The following is a 22,613-nucleotide window of genomic DNA, read 5'->3' on the forward strand; positions in this document are numbered from 1 at the left end:
CATACCGTATCATATCATATCAAACTTCCAAATTACAGTTTCTAGACCTGGCCTATCTAGACTGGCCTCTTTCGTTCCCTTATCAGGGAAAAAGCCCCAAAACTCAGTCCAATCGTGCAACAATTCACTGAGCATCCATTCCACGCCAGGGAACGTAAGGGCACTCAGGAGTCACCAATGAAGACAATGAGCAGAAATCCCTGGCTATACAAAATTGATGTTCTAGAAGGACCGACCCAGAACAGCATGTCCTCTGTGTCCTGAACACCTCACTCCTCAACAACCTATCCTCAGCCCACAGCCTCGGGAAATCCCTATGCTTTTTCACACGTGCCCCTGCTAATCCAGGGGTTCTCGACCTTTGTCAACACTGGGTACCTACTAAGTACCAACTCCAGAGAGTTCATTTTAGAAGGTCTCAGCTATGTGCTGGCATCTCTGCCAAAAAAGAAACAAATATGCAAAACTCAGCAGGTGATTCTGATGTATATCAAAGGTTGAGAATCCTCATGTTCAGCCTCCTCAGCCCCTTTCTGCATATAAAATATATTTCCCGAACCCAATATTTATTCTTGTTATAGTTTATCTTACCGACTTCATTCATAATTTAGTCTTTCACTTAACATGCTGATTTTCCTTTCTGGCTTATCATTTACAAACCTAATAAGTAAGTCAGCTGAGAGAAGCGGCCATCAAGGTCACAGATAAAGCTCCCTCACAGAACAAAGGTGAGGCGTGCCCCAAGAACCCTGCCCACATGCAGAGCTGTATCCGTTTGAGTAAAGACACACAAAACAGCTTCTTACTCCCAGAAATTCAAGCAGTTTTGTTTCCTCCCATCCCACTCTAGTTCTCCTGGCTCAGGATTCCCCAGCGGAGAAGTTACAACTTTTTTCACGTCGACTAGAATTACCTTCGTCGAGCACAATGGCAGTGTCTTACTTGTGTGCAAGTTCCATCACTAGAGGCAATGCATATCTTGTTTAATAAATCAGCTGTCACTGATTGAGCATATACTAAATGCAAGGTGCTTTCCACACATCACTTTATCAAACCTCATAGTAATAACTCAAGGCATTATCAGATGCCCCATGTACTAGTTTGGAAAATTAATAATAGTGATAAGTTTTAGGCACTAACTGTCTACCAGGCTCAGAAAGGTTAGATGACTAGCCCAAGGTCACTCGGCTAGTAAATGAAGTCACTTACACATTCTACACACATTCCTCAAACGCCTAGTTGAAGCTGGGAATTCAATTTAAATCAGTTATAAATTAAAGTGTATTCCCCTCCCTACCCCGCAAATAAATAAATAAATAAATAAATAAATAATTTAAAAATCTGTCAAAATGCTAACCCTCCGTATCTCAGAATGTGACCTTATTTGGAAATAAGTTCTTTCTAGAGATGAGCAGTTTAAAATATGGTCATTAGGGGCACCTGGGTGGCTCAGTGGGTTAAGCCTCTGCCTTCAGCTCAGGTCATGATCTCAGGGTCCTGGGATTGAGCCCTGCATCAGGCTGTCTGCTCAGCGGGGAGCCTGCTTTCCCCACTTCTCTCTCTCTGCCTGCCTCTCTACTTGTGATCTCTGTCTGTCCAAAAAAAAAAAAAAAAAAGAAAGAAAGAAAGAAACCTGCTTTTAAAAAGGGGGGTGGTGCCTGGGTGGCTCAGTGGGTTAAAGCCTCTGCCTTTGGCTCAGGTCATGATCCCAGGGTCCTGGGATCGAGCCCCACATTGGGCTCTCTGCTCAGCAGGGAGCCTGCTTCCTCCTCTCTCTCTGCCTGCTTCTCTGCCTACTTGTGATCTCTGTCAAATAAATAAATAAAATCTTAAAAAATAATAATAATAAAATGAGGTCATTAGAGTAAGTCTAATCCAATATGCCAGGTGTCCTGTAAGAAGAGGGAGTTCGGACACAGAGCCAGACGCATACACACAGGGAAGACGATATGAGGACGCATGGGGAGAAGCCAGCCATGTGGCAGGAACACTGCATCTATAGGGCAAGGAAGGCCAAGGACTGCCAACAAACAGCAGAAGCTAGAAGAGGAGAGGAATGATTTTCCCCTAAAACTGTCAGAGAACATGCCCCTGCAGACACCTCGATTTCAGACCTCCAGCTTCCACAACTGGGAGAAAATAAATTTCTATTGTTTTAAACCACCCAGTTTTTGCTCCTTTGCTACAGCAGCCCTAGGATACCAATAGAGCTGACCCCTGAACAATGCAGGAATTAAGTCCCTCAATTCTTCTGCTCAGTCCAAAAGCCACCTGTAACTTCTGACTCGCTAAAAATGTGACTCATAACCAAACATTGACCAGAAGCCTCACCGACAATATTCGAGTGACACATATCTTGTATGTTAGATGTGCCGTAGACTGTATTCTTACAATAATACCTCCTTTTTCTTAGTTTTCTCAGGATTTCTAGGCTACTTGGTTTGTCTGGGGGTTTTTCCCAATTGTCACAAATCTCAAAAAAATTTCCCATATATTTATTGAAAACAATCTGCACACAAGTGGGGACCCGGCCGTTCCAATCCATGTTGTTTAAGGATCGACTGTATAAGCAATGAACAGAATAAAGACTCCCTCCTATGGATTTACATTTTCCTGAAGGAGATGGACGATAAACAAGCGGTGATGGTATTAGGAAGCCCAATAAGGCAAGATATAGGAATAGAAATGTTGAACAAAAGATATCTGTGAGTTTAGATAAGGAGGTCAGGAAAGAGCTGGCTTGCTGGGAAGGGAACATCTGAACAGAGACTGAGATGAAGTGAGGCAGTGGGCTAGGAACCTCATTCTAGGCAAAAGGAGCAGCAGGTGCAAAGGCCCTGCTCCACACATAAAGGGAACAGCAAGAGGTCAGAACATCTGGACAGAGTCAGTGATGGGGCTGAGTGGCTGCAGGGCAGGCCTGGAAGGTGAGGGCTGAGTGGACTGTGGACAGCCTTCAAAGACTGTGGCTTTTGCATTGAATGAGATAAGAAACTTCTGGGGGGTTCACACAAAAGAATGGCATGATCTGACCTGCATTATCAAAGGATCCCTCTGGCTGCCGGATAGAGTAGGGGTCTAGTGGGTTGACAGTAGAAGTCACCTGGGAGGCCACCCCAACAGCAGGAGAAAACAGGAATGTGGACCAATGTGTCAGGGATGAAAGCCATGAGAAAGTTTGGATCGGAGAGATTTCAAACATACACTTGTCAGAATCTGCTGACGTTACTGATGTGGGACACAAATCCATCCTTCCATCATTCCATGTTATTTTGAGGCCTGAGCGATTTGCAGACGGGGCTGACCCTTTACAGAGATGGAGGGCTTGTGGGGGGGGAGGGGGGGCGGGGGTGTTGAAGAAGAAGGTGGGGAGAATGGGACCAAGAATTTGCAACTGGACCCCTAAAGTGCCAATATGTGAACCGTTCCTCTCTGTGGACGACTGTGGAAGTGGAAGGCATCTCCACTTTCTATGTCCCATGCAGCACTACCACCAGCCTTTTCTTACAGAAATAAGAACAATCCATAAATAAAATCAAGTGTGATCTGAAAGGTTGCTGCAATCCGAATCCAGCTGCAGCCGGGGACCGAAGCTCACAGTGACAGCTGGAACAGGGAAATAGTCTTACACTCGGGCTTTGGGGAGAGCCACTGGGCCGAGCAGGCGGTGCCGCAAACAACAGGGCCACATCGCAGGCCTCTGGAGGTTCAAGCAAGCTCTCAGAGGATGCTCGGGGGATAGGGTGCACGAGAGAGAGAACTCCTTTCCCACCCTGTTCCCCTTTCTATGCAAAGCATGATTCCGCACAGGACAGGGAGAGAATGAAGAGAGCCTCCAAAGGTAACATGTGAATCTGGGAAACCAGAGCTGACTTGGGAACGGGGACATTTAGAATGGGAAGTGAGGACGGGGACAAAGAGGACAAGAACACCCTACATCCTGCCTCTTAAAGTCCCTGGTCCTCATAGTCTCCAAAAGGACCTGTAGCTGTACACCCCCATGGTCCCAGGAGTGCCCCCCACTAGCCCTCCCTGGCCCAAAGCAGTGCTCAGTACCATAGCTGCGGGAGCACAGACCTCTGCCTTGCGGGGTCAGGGACCTGTGTGTGCGGCCCTCTCGAGAGCCACTGTACCCAAGTGAGCATAACCAGCCCTGATACACCCTGTTCCCTCAATAGTCCCAGAGCACTCGAGGAATGGAGGGCCAGGAAAGGCATCTTGGCGATGGAGAATAAGAGGGATAAGAATAAGAATCCTCCCATGCCAGGGTTCCAGAGACCCAGCCCAGAGAGGACATCCATGACCTTGACTTCTTCAAGGTCATAAAGCCAGTTAGAGTCCCGGCCAGCCTGGAACTCAGGACTCTGTCCTTTCTTTCAATCTCTTAACAGGGACACCCTGAGCCAGAAGGAGAGTCCTCATGGAACTATTCCCTAAGGATGGGAACCAGACACTGAGATGCAGAAGCCGGAGGACAGCCTCAGTGATGGGACCCTGATGGTGGGCCACATGGCTGGAAGAAGCCAGCTGAGCGGGCCAAATCCTTCCCGTCTGCCAAGAAGGGATGTGGGGATCAGAAACAGGTTTTCCATGGAACAAAGCCTCCCAGTAGCTGCAGACAGACGGCTGAATCACAGATGAGTCACAGCGGGAACCTCGATGAGGAGACAGGCTCTCCTTCCCAGGTCTCAACTTCCTTCCCACCTGCTGGACACTAGGCTGCCCTGATGAGACCTTTGTCAGGGCCATGGAAGGTCAGAAATGCATAAGACAAGACTTGGGAGGTAGACCTTTACACGGCATGTGTTAGAATAAAGGTCATCCCCTGTTCAGAAGATCTAACTGACAAAACTGAGCGGACAGAGGAGACTAATGGAGAGCTCTAGGCACACTGGGGAAAAGTCTAGTCCCCTTTTTAATGAGATTTGCCACTAGGCTGGGGAGGGCACGGCTGTCCTCAGTCTGTGCTAGAACACCAGCCTCGCATGTCCCTGCTCTAGCCCATGGCCACAGGCCTTCAGAATAGCTTTCTCCATTCCCAGTGGCTACTTCTGAATCACCCAGTTGGCATAGTGGAAAATGGCACAGCCAGGATCTAAAATCTACAGGGATACGGGCTTGGGGGCAAAGACAGGGGATAGGGCTTTATGCCCCTATTTTGAAAGTGAGTTTCTGGAAAGTGAGGCCTTCCTTTGGACTGCAGTAGCCATGTGTCCCATCACCTTGCTTTCTCAGCCTCTTCCCCCATTGCTTTCACTGTGGCAATAAAATTATCCTGAAGGCCTTATTGGTAGAGAATGTGTTCAGAGATCAACCTCTCTTCCTGCTCTCCTCTAGCTTTGCTTCTGGAAATCTTGTGATCTGACCTCAAGCAAACACATTCAAATGCTATTCACTGGTTCACCTGACTCTCCTAAACTTTGTGGGCTTCCACTTTTCCCATGTAAAATGGGAATAATAATGTGTGGAATGCTATTGTAAGGACCAAAGATAATGTGTATGGAGCCCTGAGCACCTAGAAAACAGCAGGTACTCAATTGATGAAGATCATGGTTGTTTTTTCAGCCACTGGGAGCACATGGGGGACTGTGTATGAGGCAGGAACTCTGGATGTTGACAGGTTCATCTTGCAATATGAAGGAACTGAAGAGGGAAAGTTTTAGGGCCTGGACCACTTCAAATGCAGCAGTGTGTCTAGAAGGTGGTAAAAAGTGGAAAAGATCCAGAGAGAGGCAAAATTGCTATTTCACGGCACCGTCAAAAGAAACGTTCTACGAAAATTGTTAACACGTGAGTATGCAAGGATGTTCCGCTGTGCATGGGAGCTGGTGGGATTCTAACAAAGCAAGCAGTCCTTTGTTCCAGACTCACCACAGAAAAGCATGAGTCATGGAAGTTAAGAAAGCACTAACAATAATGTAAAAAAAAAAAAAAAAAAGAGGGACTTTAAGCTCGTTTAGTCCAACCTCTCCTTTTACAGATGGAGAAACTGAGGACAAAGGGGTAGCATCACCTCTTAGTTAGTTGCCCCCTTCCTGTTGTTGGAGGTGGGATGGCTGGGAGTGTCTGGCGGTGAAGTTCAAGGTCATTCTCCTGAAGACGATGGGCTGGTTGATGCTTGCTACTCTGAAGCTGACCTGTTTCGGAAGCCTTGCCTTTCCAGAAGATGCTTCCGTGCCCTCTGAGGGCCTTAACAGGGTGAGGATTTTCAATTGACCCCTTCCCTTTTGAGGATTAGTTCCCTGAGTGACTTGTTCAATGGAAAATAACTGAACTGTGTCCTTTCTTTCCTGCACATGGTTATGCTGTTCTTAGATTATGGTGTCTTTTTCCATCTCAGGCAATGTAAAATATTTGGAGAAAAGAGAGATTCTTTTTTTTTTTTTTCCCCCGTTAAAGGAATGAACAGTCTAGCCAGGTTTGAAAGTGTTTCCTGACCTCAGAAATGATTGTGTCTTTTTTTTTTTTATGTTCATTGGACACATGACACAAATTTATTTGCTATCCAATAAAATATCCCATCCTGCTTCGAGAATGTAATTGACAATAAAAACACTCCTTGAGTGCTCACATTCTAGTTAGGATAACATACTTGAAAGGTTAACTAGCAATTCAAGGCCATGTGTGATTAAATGCTCTAAAAACTCAGAGGCAAAAACAGTTGCTATTTAATGTGGTCCCACATGGCTTCAGTGGAGAGGCTAAGGTTGGAGCTGAGCCTGGAAGGATGAGTGATCTTATTGCTATGAGCCCCTGAAAGGCGAGGACCAGGACTTTTCATCTTTGGAAGAATCTAGAGGGACCATGTCTCTAGTGCCTAGCAGGACTCTGCAATTTATTTTTGTTGAATTAACTGATAGCTTGAATTAACTGAATTCCCGACTGAGTTAATGGATAGCTAGAGGTAACTGTGGAGGGTTTCCTAGGCTGGTGGAACAGGAAGGAACCCATAATGCAGACATGAGCCTTCTGTGTTAAGAAACCCCAGCAACAGGGACACCTGGGTGGCTCAGTTGGTTAAATATCCGACTCTTGATCTCAGCTCAGGTCTTGATCTCAGGGTTGTGAGTTCAAACCCTGTGCTGGGCTTCATGCTGGGTATGGAGTCTACTTTAATAAAAAAAAGAAAAGAAAAGAAAAGAAACTCCAAGAAAAGTCCAAGAGCAAGAAGGTTTTCCACTGGAAAAAGGAGGAGTAAGAACAGCCCAGATGGTCACAACCACTGAGGCCAAGATACAGGGGTTCCTCACTGTCCTAAATCAACGAGAAATCGAAGACATTTTTCTAGTTAGGAGGTAAACAGTAGGAGAATTAGCCAGAAACAATGGGTGAAAAGGTAAAAGTAGAAGGCACTTTAGTTTTGTGATCACTGAAGTGGATATCCTAGGTTCAAATCCCAGCTCTGTCATTCCTTGGCTAGGCGATCCTGAGTTTAACTTCCCAGGTGTTGTTGTTTTTTAATATGTGTCTTAGAAATAATAGTAGGACCTACCACGCAATTACGGTAAGAACTAAATGGGATCCATTATGAGAAGTCCTTCATTCGCATAATGCCTGATGCCTAGGACATTCTCAGTGAATTCACAGCTAACAAGGAAGCCCTTGCCATTTTCCAGCCCACTCGAAGTCTTCACCCGTCCACTGCTCAGGCAGGCTGCACAGTCTGTATTGTCTCATTCCTAAATGAAGTTACAGCTTAGCTTTCACAACTGTCTGACTCTAGCTTTCACACTACAGATATGCGATCTGTTAGGCAACCCGAAATAGCGAATTCCATTCCTGCACCGTCTCACCACCCTGGCCAGCTCCTGCCAAGAGGGAATCGAAAAGAACTAAAACGCGTTTCAAGAAAGTCTCGAAATTCAAAGATCCCTTCTTGGTCGGCTTCGAGGACCAGCCTCCCCCGGGTGGCATTCTCATCTAGCTCACCAGTTCCCTCCCACCTTGGGGTGGCAAGAGCTTCGCCATTGCAGGAGACACACCATTCCGCACGGACTCAAGCATTGGCTCAAAACTCAGAGCTACGTGGATTTTGGTTGCATATATGAATACAGAGATTTCGAATTCTTTTCCGACTCAGAAATGACAAATCTATCATCAAATGTTACTGATTTATAACGTCTGTCACTATTGATGTTTTCGCAATCCACAGATGTTAAATATACCACTGCTCCCACGTGAGAGTCTTTAAAATCTTCTGACATTTTAAACCAGAGTGTTTGCATGTGATCATCAGGAAAAAAAAAAAAAAAAAAAAACACAGGAATAAAGAGAAAAAAAAATTACAGATCACGTGTATTAGGTAATAGGGATCTGTGTGCCTCGGTCCAAGATACTGAGTAAAAATATTCCAGGGGTAAAAGCTAATAAAACAAGCAGAAAGGTGTCCGAAATGGTCTTTCCCCTTGACTCCAAGATCCTGGGGGAGATTTTCAATGGTAAGACACATTTCAAATAGGAAAAGTTCCCTTCCCCTCCCCAGCCCCACAAAACCGAAGTCAGTACATACAAATCCCAGTGTTCTTATCCAGAGAGGAGTCAGCCAAAAAAAATATCAGAAAGCGAACTTGAGAAGTGGGCACAGTGCTTCTACATTGCTCCTACCTGTCCTGCCGTTCAGGAGAATCGGCTTGCCCTCCAGTTCTCCTTTCATGGGAACAACGGTGATCTTGTATTCTGTCCCGGGCTGCAGACCTGCCAACAAGTAGCTTGGTGAGTTTGGGACCCCAGACCCTTGCCCCTAACCTGCTCTCCCCAAGGATTTCCCTCGTGGGAGGAGGGGTGCTTCTCACGCCAAGAGGAATCTAAGGCAGAGAAAGAGTGCTGGGGCCAGGAGTACGAGGCACCATCAAGGCGCTTCAGGGGGTGCGGGGGGCCAGAGTAGATGAAGTGAACATAAGGGAACTCCTTTGTTGGGCCGCCAAGCACTGATTTCCCAATTTTATTTACAGCCCAACTGGCTTTCTGCCCCCCAACAATCCTTCTCCCTCAAAAGTTTCTTTCTGCCTCATTGTAATAATTAGCCTAATCGTATTCCATGATTTTCTTCTCTGCATTGCCTTTTCTTGTCTGTTTCTCTGTCGCCGTGGTTGGAATTACTGCTCTAGGTGGCCCAGATAGAGCAGTATGTGGGAGGCACGCACGCTGCTCTCCGCTCTGCAGACACTGGGAAGCCCAAGATGTCCTTTCAAGATGGAGGGCACAGAGCGGACAGCAGAGGAGGACGAAACCGTGGAGCTAGTAAGCTCAGGGCCCCCTGCCTTGCATGGGCTACCTCCAAGGGTAGTTCTTTAGGTATTCATGATTGTGTATTATATTCCTTAAAGAGAGCCCTGAAAATTCTCCAAGCTTTGGGAGTCACAAAATGTGAGCCAGCCCTGCAGGGCCCTGTTTTGCTAGCGGCCATTGGATTTTCAGCTCTCAGTAGATTGACTTGGTCAAATGGGACAAGGATCTCCCCACCCAGGCCGCCCAGCATCACTCTTCCATGCACCATGCCAAATAAACCGGTCTCTCTTTCTCTCTCTCTCTCTCTCTCTCTCTCACACACACACACACACACACACACACTGAGTTCTTTCAAAAGGAATGTCTACACCGACATATCCACCCTGAGACACAGACACGGTTTTTAAGAGGACATTGGGCTGAACTCTGTCAGCCAGCTGCTCTGAGATTCCAGAGTCAGCTCTGGGATGCTAGAGCCCATTCTGCAGGTCAACCAACTGGGCTCTTGTCTGGGAGTTTCCAGAGTCAGAGTTCAAGGGATTCCTAGGGCCCCAGGACCTTCTGTGCCCACTGTCCCTACCTCAGCGTCCATGGCAAACATCCCAACATTCCCAGTGTTGGTTCGTACCGGTGATGTCATAGCGACTCTTGGGGTCACTGCTCTTGGGCACAGTGACCTCGGCCACCTCCTGCCCTGTGAGGGGGCCGTATTGCAGCTTGTAGTAGTCCACCTCAGTCGGGGGGTTCTCCCACTCCACATCAAGCGAGTTCTCTGTCTCATCCGTCACCCACGCAGTGCCAAGAGCAGCAAGATCTAGGTCAGGTGTTAGAGAAGGTGGGAGAAAGCAGTGAAGGGAAGAGCTCAGGCATGTCTGGAGCCGTCATTGGCCTAGTAAGGTCAGTGGCCTTTCTAGACACACTGAGAACATGCTTCACCCCAGCACACATATCCTTAACAGGCGTCTTAAAACTACCAAAATAGCAAATAAACTGTTGGCTCTCACATTATCCACGGAGGACAGACTATCTTCTGAGAAAGCCTCCTACCTCCCACCCCATCCCATCAGATGCCATGCTGCCCTCCCTGTCAAAGCCGCCATGGGCCAAGCCCTGGACCGCACGTCTCTAGCCAGCCATGCAAACTTCCAGACCCAAGGGTCAGGCCGCTCTGAATGAAACACACCCTTTAGCTACAGCACCGTGCCCTCAAAGACAATCCCAGGAGAAGCTCAGCTTCTCCCATGTAAAGTGTGGGAATGCTTTTGAAATTATCTCGAGTATAGTACTGATAATACAACCAGTCTCTTCCTCCATCTCCCAAGTTACAGCTCCTTCTTTGCCTCTCACATTCTCCTGTAAAGACTAACATAAGGGGTGGGGGGAGGGCGGCGCCTGGGTGGCTCAGTGGGATAAAGCCTCTGCCTTCGGCTCAGGTTATGATCCCACAGTCTTGGGACTGAACCCCGCATCAGGCTCTCTGCTCAGCGGGGCGCCTGCTTCCTCCTCTCCCTCTTCCTACCTCTCTGCCTACTTGTGATTTCTATCTGTTAAATAAATTAAAAAAAAAAAAAGACTAACATGAGGGAAAACTGTAAAATAGGTGAATTTTAACTTGGTCCTCCTGAGTATCTTCGCTGTGCCTTCTACCAGAGTTTAGACCTGGTGACCTCAGCTGCCCAACCTGTCCAGCCTGCAGAGGAGAGTTACTGGAGTTACTGTACTTATTTATTCATAGTCAAGTATTAATGGTTAAATGTTTACCCTCCCACTTGTAAAAAAAAAAATGAAATTATAATGATTCATGCAAAAGAATGGATCACTGATGTGGTTCCAAGGGAAGAACTTCTGGGCGGTGGCTGGGGAGGGGACTGGGTCTTTGAGAGCGGTGGGTTCCAATGGCCGTATCCAATGGCCATATTCAACAGCCATATCCAATGGATGTCACCTGACCTGAAGTTTGAAGCCCCTAAGCTCTCAGCCTTGCCCCTTCCTTGCTCACATACCCATTTTCACTGCCTTGGTGGTGCTCCCTTGTCAAGGACATGGGACAGAGAATTTGTCAAGGACATGGGACACAGAATTTGTGCATCAGGCAGGGGGTGAACTTGGTGCTCTTGAGGTCCCTCGGGTCTGAATGTTTCTGATTCACTCTGCTATGAACAAGAATCTCACAGAGCCTTTTCTCTAAAGAATTTCCTCCAACCTACTGGCTTCCATCTCCCAGCCTCCAGCTTCTTCCTTCAAAGATAGGAATTCCTTGAAGGAACAGGTCAAGAGGTCAGTAATGAAAGTGACTCAAGGATCACAGAAGGGACCTATACAGCTCACAAACGAAAAAGCAGAGACTTAATGAAAATATTCAAGATTATTATGGGGATAGGTGTCTTTCAGACTGGGGTTTCCCTGAAGAGGAAGCAGAAAGGGTTTAACATGGATCAGATTAGAAAGAAAGACAAGCTTCACAGCTGCAAGATTTCACAAGTCCCTAGTGTAGAAGCCAAGAGGGGTTACTAAGACTTTCAGAACAGCTGTCTCTGCTCTTCATTGGGAGGCTTTGGGCACTAAGGACAGAGGCCGCGACAGACAAAAATGGGGAGAAAGAGAAAAACAGCCCAGCAGTGGGGAGCTGGCCTGGTTCTCCCAGGTTAGCTTGGGTGCACTCCCACTGAGCATAAATGATTTCACAGAACATCAGCATCAGAAAGGCCACTGTGTGGTCATGATAGCTGAAGACAAAAGAAAGCCATTCCGTAATCATGTCTGAATACAGGCAAAAGCAGGAACACTGTCCAAACCACAAAAAAAAACCAACATTCTCTCCCCTGACTAATACGAGTGACTACCCTTCTTCTCTGATGATGGTTTTAGCCTCCCTGTAGTTGGCTTTTTCTAGAAAAGGTTCACTAAGTTACCAGTCATGGAGTTTACTCCCCTTGATGAAGGCATGCAAGCCAAAGCAAACCCCTACTGCCTTCAACTTCCCCCCAATCACCCAACACAAGCCCCAATCCTTTTCCAGTCCTTTCTAATGCTCTTCTTGAGACATACACAGACCCTGTGGTGTGTTGTCCCACACCAACAGTCAATAAACCCAACCTGCTTGACTCCAGGGGTGTCCCAAGGGGCCTATGCCCAGAGGGGGTCGACAAAGGCAATCACAGATTATACCCCCAGGATGACAGGTCCTTCACGGCCCTTTCCAACATGGAGCCATCCCTATCCCCACCACCGAACAGGATAGGCAGCTTGATGCTTCTGTAGAGAAAACGATGGGCCCAAAAGCCCAACCACCTGGGTCTCCCGGAACTTTCCCCAGGAGTTTAGCGAAAGGTAGAGGCAGCTGATTTTTATCAGCATCTAAAACAGTGGCTGGTACAAAGTAGATGTCCAGTAAAATAAGATGAGTGAATGAAGGGATCAGAATCACTCAGATTAACTGGGTTTCTCCAAATTCCTGAAGATCTAAGCTGCTTTAAGAACTTTCATGAGAAAACAAGAATCTCTAAACAGTAAGCCATGAGGCTTGTCTTTACAAACACCTTGGTAGTATTTGGTGGTACACTGGAGACTCTGTCCCCCCAAATCCATCTTCTGTCCTCCTGTGTATCCCAAATGATGACCGCTATGAATTGGGTTAGTCAATCCCCTTGCCCTCTGGCTTCTTGTTACGTTCAACCAGTGAGTTACCAGGAGCTCAGAAGGCAGGATAGAGAGTTCCTGATCTCCTTCCCTCCATTCTGGTAAGGCCATGAGAGATGGCCTGCATCTCTACCCAAACGGCTTCCTCAGACAGTCCTCTCCTATACCTCTTTTTGGGTCTCACTACCAATTTCCATCCCTGCTCCTTCAGATTGGAGTGGACCCCCACTGATGCTAGATCTAGAGTGTTCTACCAGCCAAATTCTATCCACCCATGCCTCTTCCCTAAACTGTCTTCAATTACTATTTACCCTCTCCCTTTCCTGCTAAGATGACTCTGATACAGGTGGCTTCAGTAAACCTTCACCCATCCCAACTCCAGTTTGCTGAATGGCCTCAAAGCCTCCTTGAGGCCTCAAAGCCTCCTTGGCTCAGGGGCAGAGAAGACTGCTTGGGCCCCAGGCCAGCAGGCTCTATCCCTGCCTTGGCAGAACTGAGAGAAGGGAGCCAAGAAAAGCTGAGAGATTTTTCTCCAGAAAGCAGGACTGCAGCAGGCATGTTTTTCAACCCCAAACGAGGGCAATGTTCTGAGTATTAGGTATTTGTGGGGATGATGGGAGAAATATTTAAAATGGGGCCTTCCCTGGGAAACCTGAGGCATCCCTCACCTGTCGTGGCAAGCAGATGCTGTGGGCTGCTGGAAACTTCTTTCTTCACGTTGCGCAGGGTAACTATGTACTTGGTTCCAGGCTGCAAACCAGTGATCTCGTAGGTGTGCTGCTCCTTGGGCACTTGGATCTGCTTCCCAGAGAGCTCCTGCCCCAGAGGGTAGTAGCTGAGGAGGTAGTGGTCCACCTCGCTGGAGGGCTCCCAGCTCACCAGCAGGGAATCCTCCGTGCTCCTGAGCAGCTGCAGGCCCTGGGGAGCCACCACTGTATGCAGAACACCAGAGGTGTGGGGAGGGGAGGAAACAGGGGCGAAAAGGCACAACCAATGTCACCGAGCACCCATTATATACCTAACTCTGGTGGCAGGTACCACTCTGGACCACCCACCACACCCCGCCCCCGCCACCCGTCTCGCCGGAAGCTACGTGGTTGGGAGTTGACGCCCACTCAGTCAGCCCTAGACGCGCGCACGCGCGCATACACACACACACACAAACACACCCGCTGTCAGGTCACAGAAGAAGGCTGGTTCTCAGACCAGTAGCACCAACAGCCGCTGGAACCAGTTATTAATGCAGATCCTCGAGCCCCATCCCAGGCCCCCTGCATTGGAATCTCCGGCCAACCCAGCAATCTGCATTTTACAAGCCCCCCACCCCCACCCCGGGGCTTCCGAGGTGGACCAGAGGCCACTTCCCTGCACGGCCCGGGTGTCCCGACGGCTAAAGGCTGCCGGCGCGGGGCGGGGAAAGGAGAGTCGGGCCTCGTGGTCGGCTCACCCTGGGCGCAGTCGAGGCCTCTGAAGCCCTCCTCGCAGTAACACTCGCCCGTGTCGCAGAAGCCGTGGCCGCTGCAGTCGCCGGGGCAGCGGCGCTCGCTGCAGTCCTCGGCCGTGAAGTCGTCGTGGCACTGGCAGACCCCACGCACGCACGCGCCGTGGCCGCTGCAGTCGTCTGGGCAGGCGGGGTAGGCGCAGTCGGCGCCCACGTAGGGCGGCTCGCACTCGCAGCGGCCGGCGGCGCAGTGCCCGTGACCGCTGCACGCCCCGGGGCAGGCGGGCCGCTCGCACGCCGCGCCCTCCCAGCCCTGCTCGCAGCGGCAGGTGCAGGTGTCCGGCGAGAAGGTTCCGTGGCCGCTGCAGTCGTGGCTCCCACCTGTGGGCGGGCGAGAGGAGAGCAGGCTGGGGGTTAGGGCGGCCAAGTGCGCCGAGGGCCGGGGCCCTCTCGCCGCCTCCTTCCTAGGAGGCCAGGGCCTGGGATTGAGACAGGGGTCTGCCCTTTCCAACCTGGGCCAGACAACAACCTGCGGCAGCTACAGACGTGTCCTTTCACTCCCCAACGCCACGTGAAGTCCCATCCCTTTCCCTTCTCATCCAAGTGCTCAGGTGAGTTCTGGTTCCCTCTGCTCTAAACGGAGGTAAGTATTGAGGACCTAACCATGAAGGCGCAAGCACAGCTCCAGCCCGGGCATCAGCGCGCCGGCTTGTGCTGAGGGGCAGGCTTGGGGGGGGGGGGGGCAGGCAGGGGAGATTCAGGCTGCCTGGGAGCAGGCTGGACCTTAGCAAGGCTGGCTCCTTGGGAAATTAGCCCACACTGAAACCTGGAAAAGTGGGCTGCAGAAGCTCCCCCAATAGGCCATTCACACTCTGGGCCTGAGGAGTGGAAAAAGGGATTCCCCCAGGCTCCCCTCTCTAGGCCCAGGCAGCAAGAGGCAGTTGGAGGCCCTGGCCGGTCAGCAGCCCAGCTCCTGCTTCTCAGAACACCCTCTTTCCTTCCTAGACATTTTTGACAGGGAGTTTCCTCCACTGCCGTGCATGCTGTATCATGGTGGTGGTGGCCCTGGGACCCAGGTGTCTGTCCGGTATATAGATGTTCTCAACCATGGCTTTTCCCCTAGCATAGAAAGGAATGTCAACATACCACCCGTTATGATTTGGATCCGCTTTGCTAAATATCTACTACGGGCCAGGAAACTTCTGTACAGTGTGCAGTTCTGAGAACTGGACTAGGTGATAGAATTATCCTAATTGGACAGTTTTGAAAACTTCAGGACTTTACTCAGAGTTATGCCACTAAATAGTGACAAGACTGGATTTGTACCAGGTCCCGTCTAGCTCCAGAGCCGACCAGCTTTCCTCTCTTTCCACTGCTCCCCCTTCCTGTGGATACTGGACCCACAAAGGGCACCCAGAAGCCTAAACCCAGGAGTCCAGACTCACTTTAAGAGTTGCTGGTCCCTGTCTACTGAGACTTACAGATACTGCCTGGAGCTAGTTCGAAAGACAAGACCCCCCCCCCCCCCCCCCCGCCCGCCTGCCCGCCAGCCCGCCAGACTCACAGAGAGCACCTGGCACATAACAGGTGCCCAGTGAGTGTTTGTTAAATGAATACCAGGTGGCGAGCTCACCAGCAGCGCCTTGGCAGCAGCGTTGGACATTGCACTTCGCCCTCATCTCCGCCATCTCCTCCTCCAACTTCATCACCCGGGCCAGGAGGTCTCGGACGCTGCCTGCCAGCTCACAGTCCTTCTGTGGTGTCTGCAGACGGATGTTGTGCCTAAAGATGATGTTCTGTTCCTCAGCCTCCCCTGGGGCCAGGAGTGAGGCCCCATCATCGCTGAGGGGCTGAGGGTCAGTCTCCACCTGGACCAGTGCAGACTTGGGCACGTCGATCTTGTAGGTATGGCTGACGGTGACCTGTTGCTCCTTGTCGCTGCAGCCGTGAGGTTCGAGAGTGGCTGGGGCTGATGCCACCAAAAGCACAGAGCCAACGAGGAGCCCCAGGGGGAAGCAGAACGTCCCCTGGAGACCCATCCTCCGAGAGACAGGGAGCAGACCCTCTAGGAGACCTGTACCCAGGAAAGATGTAAAAGACAAGCCATGGGGATTTGCTGATGGAATCTGGACTTTTGAGTGGCTTCTAGGAGCCCACCAGGCTGAGAAACCAGCAGGCATATTTCATCCTGTAGGTCCTAAGGCTCCAAACCAAACTTTTTGTCCTTTCTCACACATTGTCCATTCCCACCTCCTGGCTTTGCTTACACCGCTCAGTACCTGGGAGACCCGCCTCTTCATTCTAATTCTATACTCATGTGACTAATAATAACAAGGATAACAACTGTCTCCTATAAAGGGTCTACTGTGACCAGCTGCCCCCAACCCTAATCTATACCACGCTCCTAGTATTACCCGCCCCGTCAACACCACCTACAGAACACCTGCACATAGAAAGAATGCTGTGTACCAATTCAATCCTCACAACAATCCTTCGTGGAGTATATTTGTACCCCATTTTACAGATGTAAAAACTGAGACTTCGTCAGCCTAAAATGACTTGCCCACAGGCAAGCAGCCAAGAGCGGCAGAATTTCCATGCAGGCAGTCCAGCTCCAGCGTCCATGCTCATCACCCCATGTCACGCTGCTTTGCACACGTGAGAAAACCATGGCTCAAGGGATGGAGCTCGTGGGCCCAGCTTCCACATCCAGGAAGGGCAGAGCCTGTACTCAGATGCTGGGCCAGGGTTCTCCTCACCACCTCTGCCTTCAAGCCAGTAAAAGACCAGAATTTCCAACGCAAATGCCTTCTCCATGAAGCCTTCTCTCCTGCCACCCACCCCCCATCTCACTCCCAGTGGAAACTAGCTCTCCTTATGCTGAGCATTCTGAGAAATGTGTCGGTTCCTCTGGGGACCTCCTGATGGTTTACCGTGTTATAGTTACTCTTGTACACAGTTTGTCTCCCCGTGAGGCTGTCAGCCTCTTAAGGAAAGGACCCAAGGCCAATTCCTTGGAGCCCTCCCAAGGCAGGAGCACAGAATCACACAAGCCAAGGGGTTCAGTCACCCTCAAAGCCATCCATGCCCAGCTGGCCTGCTTTGTCGGTCAGTCCAGGAAACTGGGGCAGGAACAGGCTGCTGGGTTTCACCTCTAGTCTGGCCCCAGGAAGTGTGAGCCTTCAGCTCCATCCGTGTGTAACAGGATGCCTCCCCAGCCCTTCTCCAGAATGACACATCCTTCACCACTATCAGACCAAGGCCAAGAAGACCCCAGGAGACCAAGCCAGGGCCTTGGCCTCGCATTTACTGAGGGGCATGCATTCACCAGACCACCTCTCAGCTGGGCTGTTGTGGCACAGCCCTCGGCTAGAAAGTGAGCCGCAGGGCATCTGTGACCAACTCAAGACTCTCAAGTATTGGTACAGACACTGACAACATGGGGGGCCTGGATGGAAGATAGAGGCTTTCCTATTGGGAGGGACCCCCTCTTCACAAGAAGGTGCTCTTCCAATACCCAGAGTGATCAGGCAGCTCTGGAATCCGCTTGGGACTTTTGTCAGAGGAGAAGGGGGTTGGGGAGGGCCAGTAGAGTGAGTTGGAAGGCAGGTATAGGGTAGAAATAACCATATTTCACCGTTGCTGTCCTCCGAAGTTCAACCCTATGATAACACAGTCACACATAGAGCTCTGTTCCTTCCCCAAGGCAGGGACTGAGAGTCAGGGGTGTGAAGCAGTGTGCCCTTGATTATGCAGCGAAAGTACAAGGCTGCAAACTCGGTCTACACAGTGTCCACTAACTGAGCCCTTAACCACCCCCCCAATACTTCCATCTCCTCCAATAGCCGCACATGCTGATCTCAAAGGCAACCTCTTCGTATGGAGTTTTCCCTCCCAAATCCCCTTCCTAGGCAGCAGTGGAGCCAGAAAGCAGGCTCGGACTTCTCTGCCCACTCCTGCCATCCGGACCCCGCCCCCACCCTATGGCTCCCTCTCTTCTGAGACGCAAATGGAGTACAGATGGCTTTTTGAAGAAGTTCTGCACGAATGCAAAATAGCCACAGACTCCTGCCCTAAACCGCAGCAAGGCTGTGCGCAGCCCAGTCTCCCAGTGTTTGTTTTTGGAAGCCTGGAATATGAGAAACCCCAGAAGCCCTCGCAGGAGCCTTCAGTGTCGCCGGCCCTTCTGCCGCCTGTCGCTTGTAACAAGATGTCTTCGCTAATTGCAGCCTCTTGGATTCCCCGAGTTGAGCTTAGATTTCCCTGGGCAGGGTGATTGCTCAAAAGAGGAAGGGAAGGAGGGATCCTCGACCTAGCACTTCTGTCAAGTGTAATGAGCGAGAGGAGAAGCCTGCTGGCTTTCCTTCCAACACGTGGCAGGAGACTCGCCTGGGGTAGGAGCATAGGGATGGGATGACCTCACCAGCGCTGTCCCTACGCAGATGTCTGACCAGAGACAGAGCTCCGCCAGAGTGGGGGTGGTGGGGGCGGACAGGGCAGCAAATGTCACCCAGGAAAATGCAGGATAACCTTCCGAATGAACATGTTTTCGGGGTGAGGAATCACTTAGTAAACGCTGTAGGAATGTGTGAGACAAAGGGTGTTTACAGCCATGGAAAGTGCCTATGGGAATCCACAGGAAACCAGGTGTCCCCAGAATCAGACTCATTGACTCCCATCTTGTCTTTAATTCTGACTGTCAGAGGGACGGTAGGGGACATGGGGAGGTGGGGGGTAGAGGCATATTAAAACTCAGGACAAAGACAGCCTTGGCATTGGTTTTCCAGAAGGGCTCTCTGAAGTATGTGCTGCCAATGGCCAGCTGGATGGCTGGTCCTCCTGGTTCTGCCCTGGGAGACACACACGTCCGGTGCTCTATTCATTCTCCCTTGATGGCCACACCCACCCCTGCGGCTCCAATTTCTGGCCACACGCCGATGGCTCCAGATTCTGTATGTATGTTCCTCACCCAGACATCCCTGTCATCCCAGGCATGGCCGTGGCCATGAATATGTCCATCCCTTCTGTGTCTCTGGTCTCATTACACAATCCTAGCCAAGGTCATATTTTGGGTACTAAGTAATAATAGCACCTAGGTTTTTCACGTGTGTGTTTATTAGATGAGGTGGACTGTGCTGGGCACTTTATAAATGTTATTCTCACTCTAAGTCCTGGGAGTCCCTTGATATCATTCATTGTTACAGGTATTCAGAGAGGTTAAGTACCTTGCCCAAGGCCACACAGCTAGTAAGCAGCAGAGCTGACATCAAATACCAGATCTGTCCATTCTCCTTATCAGTGTTCTTCATCTCTCTGCTGTATGTACTGCCCCAGATTTTAAAAAAAAAAAACCAGTGAGAAGATCACTCCATGTGAAGAAGAAACCAACGTCCTCTTGCATATCATATCAAGAGAGGGGGTCTTCTGAAAATAAAAGAAACTCAAGGCTTACTGGATGCTCAATTCAAAATTAATTGCTCTGTAACTAAACCCTGTACCTGCACTTCCTCTGAGCAGTGCCAAGGATGATCTCCTAGAAAGATAATTAGTTTTTCCCCCAATAAAAAGGTTAAATCCTGCTCGCTTCTCATAAGATGTGGAGAAGTGTCTTCCTAAGAGACACAAAGCAGACCAGGACTTGTGTCTGTAGGGGGAGATGTCTACCAAGGCTGGGCCAGAGGAGAAGAATGGACCCCGGGTCCCAGACAGCCCTGTCCTGTCCTAGGACATCACCTCATTTTCCACAAAGAAAGACGCACACCCTGGTCAGAAGTAAAAAACACTACGTACAGCGAAGAGAGTGGCAGCCAATTTCTAGCCATCGTGACAGACCTTTCTACTTAAGTTTGGGGCTTTCTTTGGTTCCTTTATTACCTCATCCTGCCTTTACAATTAACCACAAGCAAATGAGAGCACTGATTTGGGTTTTAGAAAAATTGTATCATCTATTTCCAGTAGAGTTAAAAAGATATTTTTTAATATTCTGCCCTCAAATGACAGGGTGGACATTACTGAACTATGAAGGAAAGTGGGGCAGATGTTGGCTTGGGAAGCCCTGATATCACACATGTCACCTGGCAAACTTGTCACTCCTTCCCCAAACTCTCTTGGGCATATTCTGCCAGTGACCCCCAGCACAGGCCCTGCATGACTCCAAGGTCTTCTGACCCAAGTACTTGGCCCAGGAGAGAAAGTTCTTGTGTACCTGGCTCACCTCATCCCGGGCTGGACACCTCAACCTACTGATATCGCCTCTGGATCTCTTTCTCTTGTAGTAACGCAAGTACGGGAGATGCACAAGCCCCTTGTCTTTGAACTAAGTCAAACCTAGGAACTAGGACAAACCAAATACATAGGAACACTTTTATTTCTGGTCCCTGCAACACTGCAACACTGAACTCTCCACCTAGGCATACCATACAGAATAGGAGACACCAAGTGTGGATGTGAATGAAAAACTGGCTTTGTGTGATAAGGCTTAATACGGGAGCATTCCAGGCTCCTGGGTGGCTCAGTGGGTTAAGCCTCTGCCTTCAGCTCAGGTCATGATCTCAGGGTCCTGGAATCGAACTCCGCATCAGGCTCTCTGCTCAGCGGGGAGTCTGCTTCCCTTCCTCTCTCTCTGCCTGCCTCTGCCTACTTGTGACCTCTGTTAAATAGATAAATAAAATATTAAAAAAAAAAAATACAGGAGCATTCCAGGCATCATTCAGTCCCCCAGTCCCCTCCTCTTCTAGGTCTAGCAGACCACACCCAGTGAGTGCCCAAGAAGTCCTTGTAGATGACTCACACCGCCATGCAAGACCCCTTTTCCTGAAGAGCTCTTTCCACCATATCCGCCCACGAACCACAAGCTAGAAAAGCTAACACATGGGGTCTCTGATCCAGCCTCCGCACTCGTTCACCTTTTCGTGGTGGTCACAAGCTAGTGTGGTGGATTTGCTCCATCAACCAAATACTGATTTACCTTATGAGGACTCAAATGGGTGATGACAATGGTAGTTCCCATTGCCTCAGCTCTTACGATGTGTCAGGCTCTGTGCTAAGCTCTTTTAAAGCTTTTCCTGAGCATCAAGCAAAGACATCCATTTACACCACAGCAATGAAGCCCCTTCTCACAAAAAGCCCTTCCTTTCCCTTTCACTGAAATATGTGGGCTCCTGCACAGTGAGAAGGTAAGGTAGGCACAAGGGCGTAAATTCAGGACCTGCCTCCCCCACATTTAACCACACACCCAACCCCCAGAAGGACTTTAAAGCATCACTTTAGACACACAGGTGTGGGGGGCTTTTGATGACACACTGTTTCAGCTGAATGATAATGAAGGGAGGCATATGAAAATGCTGCATTTCCTTTTCTTCATTTAATATGTGGTTTTCCATGTATTTAAATAATTTAAAGTTCCAGCCTTCTTCCAAAGAGGCTGAGTCCCATCCACACTCTCTGGGTCTCTTCCTGAGACCAACAGCATGTACACAGACTGTGGCTGGTTGACATTAGCGGTGGGTCTACTGTGGTGAGACCCTACAGAGTCCCTGCCCAGTCAAGGACCAGGCTTGAGATCTCAGCATCGTCACCTCAGAGACTGGTACCTCCAGATGCTGCTCCAGAACCTAAACCATGATCTCACATCTGTATCCAGACTTTATGGAATGAGCGGTGGATAGACAAGAGTTTCCACTGGCATGATTTCTATAGGCATCTTCTCAGGAGCAGACCTCAGTCTGTCCTACATTCCAAACCACAGAATGGTGCTGGAATAGAAACCAAAACCCACAAGATGATCTGAAGTCATCCTGTTCAATTTTCCCTCCTTGAAGACTCAGCTATAGCCACGAACTTGGGGACATAGCAGGACTCAAAGTTGGATGAAAGAATGTCTGGTTTGGGGAGTGGGGGAGTTCCCTCCTCCCGAGAAAAATGGTAACTGATGTTAATACTTTCTGTTCCCTCCAGAGTCTGTCTCCCAGCATCACCACCTTGACCCTGAGTCTCCAACAAACACCTAAATGCCAAAAAACACCAATTCTTCCCATGGAGATCCTGTGCTCAGCCAGCCACCAGTCTGTAGTCCTGGCTGAGCAGGTGTCCTCGAAGAGGACATTGGGCATTGAGCATGGACATTGGGCATTGCAGCTAACCCAGTTTGTTATTTTCACATTAGGATTTGGTCTCTCTCTTTTTTTAATGCTTATATCAGCAACTCCAGTTTTGTGTTTTTAGGTGACTATTTTCACTCATTCTTTCTCTCTCCATTCCCTCAGCTCTCTCCCGAACACAAAAATGAATAGATAAATAAATAAAA

General features: G+C 49.5%; 1 protein-coding gene across 8 annotated transcripts in view; it reads right to left on the reverse strand.

The window, feature by feature from the left end:
* The window catches only part of TNN (tenascin N), a 58,876-nt gene that overhangs the window by 35,433 nt on the left and 830 nt on the right, over nucleotides 1–22,613 (reverse strand). For 7 of the 8 annotated variants that reach the window (XM_032318970.1, XM_032318975.1, XM_032318973.1 and 4 more), the window contains exons 1-5: nucleotides 15,942–17,041; nucleotides 14,315–14,689; nucleotides 13,536–13,799; nucleotides 9,857–10,042; nucleotides 8,605–8,694 (exon numbers count right to left, since the gene is read on the reverse strand). In XM_032318970.1, the coding sequence (XP_032174861.1) occupies nucleotides 8,605–8,694; nucleotides 9,857–10,042; nucleotides 13,536–13,799; nucleotides 14,315–14,689; nucleotides 15,942–16,488 (1,462 nt within the window). In that variant the 5' untranslated portion in view covers nucleotides 16,489–17,041. Of the gene's footprint in view, nucleotides 1–8,604; nucleotides 8,695–9,856; nucleotides 10,043–13,535; nucleotides 13,800–14,314; nucleotides 14,690–15,941; nucleotides 17,042–22,613 lie in introns of those variants that run through there. The other variant, XM_032318968.1, reaches the window with a different exon arrangement.

Source organism: Mustela erminea, chromosome 17, assembly GCF_009829155.1.
Source record: "Mustela erminea isolate mMusErm1 chromosome 17, mMusErm1.Pri, whole genome shotgun sequence".
NCBI lineage: Eukaryota > Metazoa > Chordata > Mammalia > Carnivora > Mustelidae > Mustela > Mustela erminea.